Raw genomic sequence first — 12,194 nt, forward strand, 5'->3', positions numbered from 1 at the left:
AGTACCAGCAAAAAACTGGCTGATTTCAATCAGTGGGATATCACCCTCATCACTGACGGTAAAATTTTAAGAGAATTGTTTTTTCATCATTGTTGTTTGTGTAGCGTTTCAAAAAAGTAATCGCGAAAATATGGATTTTCAAGGGTGAAAAACGAACATAGTACCAGCCAATAAGCAAAACGGGTCAGTGTTGACATAGCATTAGCTTGTACAAATTTGCCTAGGTCTCATATGTATACAACTTTTTTTCTCTGATATTGGTCGATTTGCCTTAAGATGTCAATGACCCTTAAGTTACGTCGACGCCGTCTCTGTTGAGAATGTAGGCTCCGTTTTTTTTTGATTGTCAGATAGGTAGATCCAAGCATCCAATACATGTACTTTCAAGAAGAAAATTCACGAATAATAAGAAAATATGAGTTTACAAACAACTACCACAACAACATCACAGGACGCCTGTTACATTTCATTGCTGGGATTAGCTGAATACTTCCGTACTTCACAACCTCCAGATATAAAAAAATGCATTCAGTGTCTGCAGGCTTTGTTTACATTCAATCCACCTTCCAAGGTAGAGGCGCGCACGCATTTGCAAATGGGGCAGATTTTGATGACTTATACAAATAACGTTGACATGGCTCGTGGCCATTTGGAATCAGCCTGGAGGCTATCGGAACCTTTATTGAACTTCGACGATGTGAAATTTGACACTGCTTCGCTGCTGGCGGAGCTTTATAAACGTACAGACCAGGTTCCACTGGCGAAAGCTATGCTAAGGAAAGCCATTGAATTATCACAGAGCAATGTTTTTTGGCATTGTAAGATGCTACTCCAGTTGTCGCAGTTACATGCAAACGACAAAGAATATACCTTGGCATCGGAGCTTTTGGCTGTGGGTGCCGAGTCTGCACAAGAATCCAGCGCAACATACCTAAAAGTGCTGTTTTTGCTGTCGAGAGCTATGATACTGATGATTGAACGTAAAACAAATGACGTGTTAGCCTTGCTTAATTCCGCGGGTGCTATAATTGACAACAGCATAACAAACCCTCATCAGAAGGAGTATTTAAAGGTATTCTTTCTGGTTCTTCAAGTCTGCTATTACTTAGCTCTAGGTCAAGTGAAAACCGTTAAGCCCAGCTTGAAACAACTACAAATGTCTATACAAACTATAATGGCGCCAAACTGGCCTGCGGATGAAGGTAACTACATGCATAGATACAAATATACTAATCGTTGTCCTATTCATTTGGCAATTATGCTTGCTTCCATCGTTTAGTAATTTTCGGACAAAATCCAATGGATATGTTTGTTTGGTTACCCAAAGAACAACTATATGTTTTGGTGTACTTGGTAACAGTATCTCATTCTATGATGGCTGGCTACATGGACAAAGCACAAAAATACACCGAAAAGGCACTGACACAGATAGAAAAACTTAAAAGCCAAGATGATAAACCAATTCTTTCTGTTTTTAAAGTTATATTATTGGAGCATATAGTAATGTGTCGCATGGTAATGGGCAACCGTGAATTGGCTATTACCGAAATATCAATATGTAGAGACGTGTGCTTGTCTTCTGGCCCCAAAAGTCTAATGCGTAGGCATTCCGCTCAATTGCACTGTTTGGTGGGATTATATGCAATGTCAACTAGTTTCTTTGAACATGCCGAAAAGCAATTTCTTACATGCGTCGCACAAACTAGCGAACGCGATTTAAAATTATTTGCAAATCTTAATTTGGCAATTATTTACTTGAGAACTAAACGAGATCAAGATCTAAAACAAATTTTGGACGCAGTTTCTACTGAAAATACTCATACCTACAGTTCGCAAGCCCTGATGGGTGGTTTCTACTATGTCCAAGGTCTTCATTCTTTTCACAAAGGCAGTTTTCATGAAGCAAAGTGAGTAAAGTTTGTCATGCGGATCATAAAAGCAACGTATATCAAATTTCTTTTTCAGACGCTTTTTGCGGGAGACTTTAAAAATGGCTAACGCCGAAGACTTAAATCGTCTAACTTCTTGTTCTTTGGTACTATTATCTCATGTTTTTCTCAGTATTGGAAATTCGAAGGAGAGTATGAACATGGTGACCCCTGCAATGCAGTTAGCTTCAAAAATTCCTGACATTCATGTACAACTTTGGGGTTCCGCTATTCTGAAAGATCTGCATCGGATGTCAAAAGATGTTCTTCACGAAAAAGAAGCCTATGCAAATCATGTTAAATACTCCGAAAACCTTATAGCTGACCAGCTCAAGTGTGTACAAAGTGTACACCATGCCCTCATAGATTGGCTGGAAGATGCACCTCAATTTGCCTATGGCCAGCAACAAGATCATCCTAGTACAAATGTGCAGGCGATCCCAATTTTGCCTTCAACAATTATTCAAGAGATTCCTGCACATCCCACTCCATCGACATCTGGTCAAACACATCTAATGCTACAGAATTTAAATCAAATGATGACACCTCCTATACAACAACAATTTCATAGCCAGCACTATTAAAACATTTTTAAACAGGTCTGAAAAAATGGTTTAAAAATAAATCTGCCAACTATATACAAATGTAACTGAAGCAAGTTTTTAATGTTTATTGTTTTTCGGAAAACAATTTGGCGGATAGCTTTCGTTAGCGGAGGCTATAACGACTATAGCGATATCTATTGGTAATTAACTATTTCTAAACCGAAAATACAAAACAAGCACCTAATTGTAATCGCCGTAAGATTACGATGCGTTTGATAATATATTTGTTTATTTCCAAAGAAGTACTAAAACAAGTGTGCGTTTTCAATGCAGATTCTGCATAATTACCTCTTCATTTGAATCTTCATTGTTGTTAGAGAGGCGATCCATTTTATTCTCGTCTATGCCGGAAATAGTTACAAAATGAGACGTTGTTCCAGTCATATCTGCATCTTCTTCTTCCAGCAAAGTAATATGCAATTCTTCTACATCTTCGTCACATTGCGTTCGCATGGCGTCATTTATTTGTCCCAGTTTTTCGTCTGTCATGTTTGGATGCTTATTTTTAATGTGTTGACGTAAATTATTTACTTTGGAAAACTTCGAACCACAAAAGCACCTCAGTTCCCCATACTCGTGTGTTCTTTGATGCAGTAAGCAATCGCCTTTTTGAGTAAAACTTTTATCACATAATTCACATTTGTAAGGCTTTTCACCTGTGTGGGTGCGTCGATGATTCTTCAAGACATTCAGAGCAGCAAAACGCATTGGACAAAATTCACAGGAGTACGGTCGTTCCCCAGTGTGTTTTCGTTTGTGCTTTTGAAGCGATGATGAAGATGTGAAGGACGTTAAACATACATCACAATGAAATGGGGTTTCCTTTGTATGAGTCCGCTTGTGAGAAAAAAGTTCTGCTTTAGTAACATACGAATTAGAGCACATATCACACTTAAATTTCTTTTCATTCTGATGACGTAATAGATGCTGGCGCAAGTTTGAATTTTGTCGAAAACTTTTTCCACACACTGTACATAGAAATGGTTTTTCGCCGCTATGGATCCGCAAGTGATCCATTAATGAAGCTTTCATTGTAAAAACTGCAATAGATGTAAAATTAACATTTACAGAATTATTAATATCTTAATATAATTGTAATTATGAGATTTTTGAGGCGTTTCTTGGTTTCAACTTTTCATTTTCCCCTCTTTAAAACAATTTCTTATTAGCACGTAAACAAAGAAGTCACCTTAGTTCTCATAGTTTCTTTAGAAAAATTTGAAATTGCATTGCTTCAAAGGGTGAACGTCAGAGTAAAACCATGAACAGTCGCGATTGAATATTTTAATACGCAGGCACTGAGATGTAGACCATAAAAAAGTTTGCAACAAAAGGTTCATGTCTTACAGCCAATATAAACTCACCTTTTTTGCAAACATGACATTGGTTTCGCGCGTTTCGCTTATGAATATTTATCATATGCTCACTTAAATCTTCAATGCTGTTACATATTTTATGACACTCTAGACATGTGTGATTGTTGTGTGTCGCTCTGTGCGTATCTAAATTTTCTTGTGATATAAAAATTCGTTCACATTGGTTGCACTAAAAAAGAAATAGTTCCAAAATAAATTAGTTAGGATTAATAAAATTATCAACAATTCCATGTAATTATGTAAAAAAAAATATTGTGCTTAAACTTTTTCAAAGCAGAACAGAGTACCCTGCTTTTGGTTAAAAAACCTACCTTAAAACTCTTTGTCATGCAATTCTGTTTCATGTGATAGGAAAGAGTTTTGCGTTGTGCAAATCCCGCTTGACAGTATTCACAGTAGTACTTAAATTTGTTAGTAAAAACCTCTTTATTCAATTTATGAGAGTTTCGATTTCTTGGTAACAACCTTGGTTTAGGAACATTCTCCATTGTTAAGTCAAATTGGTCGTTTATGATGGGAGTGGGTTCAACTACGTGCATGGTGGTAGTATTTTGTACTTTTACGGTTGTGTCGGCATTCTGTATTTTTGTATTTGGCGTCGAGTGACGGCTTGCTATATGACGTCTAAGAACTTTTAGACTTACAAACGTCATTATGCACATGGAACATTTATGTTGCTGCTTAACTGCGGCTGCCTTCTTGGGTTTTAAGTGTATTTGTTGGCGTTTATCCAATTCTCTTAAAGATTCCTCCTCCATTTCCCTATCTACTACGACGTCATTTGCCTTACTCTGGTCAGACTCAATTATATTCTCTTCAATTACATTATCTTCAGCTTCAAAAATTGTATAAGGTTTTCTGTCTCTACTTTCGTAAGAATCATCGTCTATTTCATCGTAATATTCGAAATGATTGGATGAGTGAACATTGCTCTTTTCATCTGTTGTATCAGTTGTTCGATCATCGGTCTTTTGGAAACTAAAACCGTGGGCTTCCGATGAATTTGATTCATTGTTCATTGCTTCAACTACAATGTAGGTTTCCTCATTTTCCGTTTGCTCATCTTCTAAGTAGGCAAAATGATCAAAACCTTTGTGGTCCACTCTTTTCTTTTTTGCTGTGTGCGCTGTAGGTGATGTGGAATTCCTAATTATTTCACGTAAAAGAGAATTTTCAGAAGGGCTTTGGTCGTGTTCTTTACCCAACCCAGGAGAGAAAATACCTTCCGACATTTCAACAGTTTGTACAGAGACACACTTTAATATCGTCTCATTAGAATCCGTTTGGATTCCCACGTTAGTCTGTAAAGTGGTTTATAATTGATATATCAAAATCAATTGCAATTGAAACGTAAATATCTTACGTATTGTCCATCCGATATTGTCTGTACTGCAACAGTTGCTACTGATTTTTGTTGAGTGTGGTATGTATACGATGCTTTAGAAGCTCCGGGAAGAAGTTGACGCAGAGTATTATCGGAACTCTCACATTTTACCTTGAAAACATAGCAGCGATTGATTTCACTTATGCAAGATAAACATATTTTTTCTGGCATATTGTCATCTTTTTCGTGCTGTAGAGGAAATCAAGTACCATAAATAATTAAGTTAAACTTATTTTCCTGTTACTCACCTTTATATTGGTTATCGTCTCCAACATATTTGCCACACACCCTCCGCTTGAATCGGAATATATGGATAACAAAGGTGTATTATTTAAGCTAAGGCAGCACCTGCATATCTTTCCTATGTCCATATCCATGACGCTATTTGTCATTTCCTCTTCTCTTTCTATTGCCGAAATAGAGTATGAACAAATTCACTTTATATTAGTGTTACGTGTCCCTCTATGCGGCCTAGAAATGACTTAGTGCCTCGACTAGCTCTCGCCGTTTTCTCCTGGGCGGTCCCAACCCGTCATTTCGGCCCAAGGTACGCAGCAATCAATAAGAAGTCCTAACATAAAACGAACAAAAATCACAACAAACAGATTCACTTGAGTGGGAGGCAGATGTTGGCCCCCAGTCGCCCACCCCACCATGGCCATGAGGATTCCCCTCCTATTATCATGGCCCCGAAAACCCGCTCACACCACACCACTTACCTCACGTTAAACCTCCTTTCGAAAAGACAATTACCACACCATCTTTGGTTTGCACAATAAACAATCAAAAATACATAATTTTATTAATAATAAAAGATTTGGTCTTTAAAAAAAAATCTAGCCTATTATATTTATGTAGTGTCAAAACAAATCTAATAAAACAAAAAAAAAGGAAAATTATCACAACACAACAATTATTTAATATTAACAAAAATTGTCATACAATTAAACGAACGGTCCGCAAGACCTGTGTATAACCGAAATGATTTCACAATCGAACAAAAAAAATTAGGATATGCAAAGACTGTCTTAATAAAGGCTAGTTTTCCTCATAATAAAATACTACCAAAAAAAATATTATACCTAGACAAAACCCCTACCTAAATGAGCTCAAGTAGCCAAGGAAAAGGTCTAGTTATGATTCGGTCTAAGAATTATTGAATTTACTTTGCAACTCCTATCACAGCTTAGGAACAAAAAAACTGTTAATGAGACCTACAAATTAACATATAAAAAGAAATAAAATATAATAAAAATAATATGAAATATAAAAAAAATATATGGAGGTCTTAAAAAAAAAAACAATAAAACTAAAATGTCAAATCAATATTTACAAAAAATAATAAAAAATATAGATAATCCAAATGTTGAAAACGGCAGCAAAAATCATTTATGTCGCTTGGAAATACATATGATATTTCCGGTTCAGATTTCTTGTTTAGGGGTCATTAATATGCCCATATCGTATATCGTAAAAATGCACAAAATCGTATATCGCCCTGACACCTCTTTGGTTGTTTTATCCTCTCGATATGGTTAAATAAACATCCGGCCTGGACGCCAGAGGGAGCCTAACCTCAACTGGGTGACACAAAAAGAGTCACCAATCCAAGACTGGAGGATTTGTCGTCTCTCCCTTACTTTTTAATTATTTCGGGTGTATTTGGCGGGTAAAATTCAATAAGAGACTACACGTCCTACCTTTTTATGATTCGTGTTGGGAAATTTGGTCCAATTTCCTGTTTGTGATGCAACTGGTGGAACAGGACGGCACGGTCGGCTATTAGAAGACCGCTTCCCAAGATACTTCATTAATTCATTATCAGTACGGGAAGAAAAATACCAGCCTCCTGACGTCCAGGAGGCGTTGTGTCCTATATAAAAGAACATAACTGGTAAAAGCCCTTAGGCACAATCTATGGCACAATCATAACTTACTTCGTGTATTGGACGACAAAAAAAAATATAAAAAACAGAAGCACGACCGTTTTTCCGCCACAATTAGAAGTTAAAATTTTATCAAAAATAACTAAAAACAAGAACAAGGTAATTTAACAATTTTCCCACTTGCTTATTCAAATAAATACACGGGCTTACTTCGCAATAACCACAAAAAAAACACAGAAAAATAATAAAATGTATATGCAATGACGCCAATAACTGAACCAAACTATTCGGGAAAATTCCCCGAATACCTCCTTTTATTACCTTGCTTTCACTCAAATTCCCCAACAAAACAGGCCTTTTACCTTCCAGTGGCCATCTTTAATTTCTCGTCTCTCATTTGTGCCACTCTACGCGTTTTTCCTTTTCGCAAAATCTCCGCTCAATTTCAAAACCGCAGATTTTGAATGAAAACTGCGTTATCTGGTAGTACGATGGCAACAACAATTTCGGCCAGTGTAATTCGGTGGGCAGTATTGGCAACGCGATCCGGCGATAGCTGTCAATCGACAAAACAGCTGTTCATTAGAAACCACATTCCCCACCGACAGCACGCAGCAAGAAACACCAGCAGAATTAAAAGGATAAAAGGAGTACCCACAAAAAAAATTAATAAAAATAAAATCCTCGAGGCACCCTGAACCGTGATAGTGAATCGGCAAGATGCAGTTGTGAGTTTCCAGGTGGTTTCTTCTCCCACGGGGAGAAACTATCCTAGAAACCCACAACTTGCATCCCCATACTCACTCCACGTTTTCTTCAGGCAGTGGGATTAAATCGCGAATCATTCCGTGGGCACCCTGAGTCGCATTAATGGAATGGCCAGATGTTGTCTTGGATCTCCCGACCTTTTCCTGCTCCGTGCAGCTGAAAATGTGGAAATACAAAACTTACATCCCCAAATCCCTTTGGCGGCTCAGGCATACGAATGCATAACAAAGAACAAAAAAAACAACAACAGCCTGTGCATGGCAAACCATAGCATGATACAAGCCTGGTTGCCGTCCGCGTGTGCCCAGGAGATCTCTCCAGCTCCTCCAGCAAATCCAACAATAGGAGCTGGAGATAATTCGTGGTCCTGAGGCCGCCACGTAGGCGAAAAGGCCTCATACCAGGGGAGACCTACGCCAAATTTTTCTTTGCCCTATTGTGAGACGAAAAATATTGTCCCGCAACAAAACACCTGGGCTTTCGAGGATCCGATGAAAGGACTGGTGTGCGGGCCCTGAACTCATGACCAAATAATGTCCATGAACGTGGGGAACTCCCACAACCCTGATATTAAAAAGCCGGGCCTCACGATATCTATTAGGGAAGTACATCAGTCGGAGTCCACCTCATAAGGAATTTACTTTGTGTCCTTTCTATTTTCAGACGTGTAGTCCTCAAAACATCTATGACGAAGGCCATAAAGGCTCGAATAATTATCCCAATCAGGGTGAGTTCTCATATAAAAAAAAAAATAATAAGAATTTGAAGCGGTCTAGAAACTGGCCGAACACCGTGATAAAAGATTTAGTAAATTATCACTAAATGACACATGTAAAGTTACAAAAAAGATGGGTATAATTACGGATCGGTCAATATAATTACCAAAAGTAAAATCACAAGATATGTATAATTATGCGGATGGTCAAACAAAAATCAGGTACTTCGGTATATATCACAGAAAGGAGTTATATTGCACTATAGTATAGAACGTGATTACATATTAGGACGAATACAAACCAACAAACATGAACTTAATCACTAATTTGCATTATCCTAATATTGCACTAATAATCACAGTTTTCTAAAATCTATATTGCACTATATCTGAATATCCTTGACGTGATATACACCTATAAACCTCCCGTGCAAGGTCTCCAGCTCGTACATGTTATTTCCCACGGGTCTCAATATCCGGCATTTCAAGAATTTCTTGCAAAGTTTCGCGTTTCGGTCTTTTGCAAAATCTGATAAAACAGTATTTCGTCTGTACACCTCTTGTCCCGGTAGAAACTTAATAGTACGTGCACGCCTATTATATCGGGTCGAACTTCGTTGATACGCCTCATGTATTCTCTGCTTGACTTTTTCCCGAATCAATTCGAGTTTCTCAGGTCTCTGCAACTGCTGGAGTTCATGGTCCGTCATGGAACCTAGCTTCCTAGCCAGCTGATAATCAAGGCCACTGGAATACATATGATATCCAAACAATGAAAAGAACGGAGTAACTCCAGTGGAGGAATGAACGGATGTTCGTAGGGCGCATTCAATTTCGGATAAATACTGGTCCCAATCACGATGATCGCCCTCTAAGTAAGCCCTTATGGCCGCTATCACGGACTGGTTGACTCGCTCAGAGGCGTTTGATTGCGGAGAATAAACCGCGGTTCGCATATGTCGTATCTTATACCTCTCCATTAGATCCTGGAAACTTTTGGAAACAAACTGAGCTCCGTTATCGCTATGAATTAGTTCTGGAACTCCGAATTTATTAAATATCTCTTTTACCAAAAATTCGATAACATTATTAGCCGTGGCCTCTCGCATGGCCTTTAAGAAGGTAAATTTGGAAAAATGATCCATAACTATGAATATGTATGCGTTTCCTTTCTTCGAACGCGGATATTTTCCCAAAAAATCTATATATAATTTTTGAAATGGGCGATCCGTTACAGCCTCCTGCCCAATCTCTGGCCGCAGTATCTTATTGCACGGTTTACTCTCTCGACAAACTTGACAATTCGCCACATAATGTTTTATTTGTGTGGTCATTTTTGGCCAATAATAGAACCTCTTGACCCTTTCAATGGTCTTAGTGATACCGCCATGGGCACTAGTGGGTGAATCATGAGCTCTTTGTATAATTCCTCTCGTAACAGTCGACGGAACCCACAATTTCCACTTATTTTCATCCTCAAGCTCCTGGTCAAAACACGTCTTTTTGAAAATTAGACCATCACGAATTTTAAGGTCCGGCAACTTATCTCCGTTGTCAGTGACAGTTTTTATCAGGTCGAGGTATTCTTCGCTCCGGAATTCCTCCGATTCGACCTCCAGTAAATCATATTTGGACAACTCTTCAACCGTAACATCCTGAGGAGATCTGGACAACATGTCCGCAACCACGTTCTCGGCACCCTTTCGGTGTTCAATCTCAAAATCGTACGGCTGGAGCTGGAGTGACCAACGCGCAAGCCTGCCACTCAAATCCTTGAGGGTCATCAACCACTTCAGGCTAGCGTGGTCTGTTATGACGGTAAATGGCATCATTTCCACATATGGCCTAAATCTCTTGACAGCCATTACCGCCGCTAAACACTCCTTCTCCGTTACGCTGTAGTTGCGTTGACATGCATTCAGCTTTTGGGAGTAAAACGCTATGGGGTGTTCTTCGTTAGCTCCACTCAATTGAAAAAGAACAGCCCCAATACCGTATTCCGAGGCATCGCACTGAATATAAAACCTCTTCGAGAAGTCTGGGTGGCGTAGAATAGGAGCAGACGTCAATGCCCTTTTCAAATCCTCAAAGGCCTTAACTGCCAAATTGGTCAACTCGAATTTCCTTGACTTTCTCAGGGCCTCCGTTAACGGAGCCGATATAGTCGCGAAGTTCTTAATAAATCTCCTGTACCACCCAGCTGTTCCTAAAAAGCTTCTCACCTCCCTGGGGGTTTTTGGAATCCTTATCGTTCTTATGGCCGCCACCTTGTCGGGATCGGTTCTCAGAACACCATTACCGATGATGAAACCTAAATATTTCAATTCCTTAAAACAAAAACGAGATTTCTTCATGCCAATAGTCAAATTAGCCTCCTTAAGGCATCTGGCGACTTCCCTCAATAGACGTATGTGCTCGTCCAAATCGCTGGAGATAACCAATAAATCGTCTAAATAAATAAACACGTTCTCCTTTAGGCGTTGAGGTATGACTCGGTCCATAAGCCTGCACAGACGTTGGGCCGCATTACATAGCCCGAAGGGCATGACCCGAAATTGATAAAGGGGTCGTCCTGGCACCGTGAACGCTGTGTATTGCTTACTTTCCTCGTCCAGCTCGATCTGCCAGAAGGCATATTTTAAGTCAACGCTACTGATATATTGGGTCTCATCGATTCTGCTCAGGATGCCATCGATGTTCTGAAGTGGATATGCATCCTTCACTGTGAGCTTATTAAGTTTCCTGGCATCCAGGCAGAATCGATTTTTTCCTGGTTTTCGAACTATTGTAGTTCGGTTATTCCACGGACTGTTGCTCTCTTCGATGACGTTCAACCTAAGCATGGTATCAACCTCTTCGTATACCAAAGCCTGCACAGCTGGTGACATTGGATAATGTCTGTCTTTAAATGGCTCAGCGCCTTCTATAAGCTTAATTGAATGTCTTTCCAGATTGGTGTGGCCCAGTCCTTTCTCCTCAAAAGTATTGAATTCCGATATAACTTCATCCAATTTCTGTTGTTGCCTTTCCTCAAGAACATGGGGGTTCAACTTGTATTCATCATCCCCATCTAGTAGATCTTTCTGGACCTTCTCAATATCGATCCCATCAACTTTTATTATATCCGGAGCCAATTGGTATATCTTCCAAAAATCAATTCCTAAGTATAGCTCTTGATCTAAATCGGGGCATAGATATAAATCTAAATTACGTTTCATACCCTTATATACTACATCTAAGGTTACTTTTCCCAAAATCCTATGTTCCCCACCCCCGGCGGTTCTAACATTTGAATATATTTCCTTAAAACTACAATTCAAATTCTCTATAAGCTCTCTACAACCATTACCGAGTACACTAACCGTGGCACCAGTATCTAATAGTCCTTTCATTGGTACTCCCTCCACCTCGACATCGGCATAAACCCTTGGATCTTTCCCTTGGACGAGCTTCCTAATGGAATCTAAAATAGCTTTAAATTTCTTCTTCTTCTCGTTGAATTTAATTCGGACCTTAGGTACGGGTTTTTCAC

The 12,194-nt window shown here is 39.0% G+C and overlaps 2 protein-coding genes across 6 annotated transcripts in view; one reads left to right on the forward strand and one right to left on the reverse strand.

The window, feature by feature from the left end:
- The window catches only part of LOC106089568 (zinc finger protein 62 homolog), a 44,718-nt gene that overhangs the window by 27,162 nt on the left and 5,362 nt on the right, over positions 1-12,194 (reverse strand). For 3 of the 5 annotated variants that reach the window (XR_001221653.2, XM_013255444.2, XM_013255440.2), the window contains exons 3-7: positions 5,542-5,736; positions 5,273-5,482; positions 4,221-5,210; positions 3,898-4,078; positions 2,822-3,573 (exon numbers count right to left, since the gene is read on the reverse strand). Coding sequence is in view for 4 of the 5 variants with exons in the window: in XM_013255444.2 (XP_013110898.2) it covers positions 2,822-3,573; positions 3,898-4,078; positions 4,221-5,210; positions 5,273-5,482; positions 5,542-5,685 (2,277 nt within the window). In the remaining variant the exon portion in view is untranslated. Of the gene's footprint in view, positions 1-2,714; positions 3,574-3,897; positions 4,079-4,220; positions 5,211-5,272; positions 5,483-5,541; positions 5,737-12,194 lie in introns of those variants that run through there. The other 2 variants (XM_013255441.2, XM_059363569.1) reach the window with 2 other exon arrangements.
- LOC106089569 (MAU2 chromatid cohesion factor homolog) lies at positions 339-2,577 on the forward strand. Its single transcript, XM_013255445.2, has 3 exons — positions 339-1,202; positions 1,280-1,907; positions 1,966-2,577. Exons 1-3 carry the CDS (start codon positions 416-418, stop codon positions 2,510-2,512), a joined length of 1,962 nt encoding a protein of 653 aa, XP_013110899.1. The 5' UTR covers positions 339-415; the 3' UTR covers positions 2,513-2,577.

Source organism: Stomoxys calcitrans, chromosome 2 (assembly GCF_963082655.1).
Source record: "Stomoxys calcitrans chromosome 2, idStoCalc2.1, whole genome shotgun sequence".
NCBI classification, from domain to species: Eukaryota; Metazoa; Arthropoda; class Insecta; order Diptera; family Muscidae; genus Stomoxys; species Stomoxys calcitrans.

Bases quoted from the DNA above. Each gene is read 5' to 3' on its own strand.
- LOC106089569 (XM_013255445.2), top strand. From the start codon at position 416: ATGAGTTTACAAACAACTACCACAACAACATCACAGGACGCCTGTTAC. The intron at 1,203-1,279 runs GTAACTACATGC...TCCATCGTTTAG, and splicing joins AAACTGGCCTGCGGATGAAG to TAATTTTCGGACAAAATCCA. The intron at 1,908-1,965 runs GTGAGTAAAGTT...TTTCTTTTTCAG, and splicing joins GGCAGTTTTCATGAAGCAAA to ACGCTTTTTGCGGGAGACTT.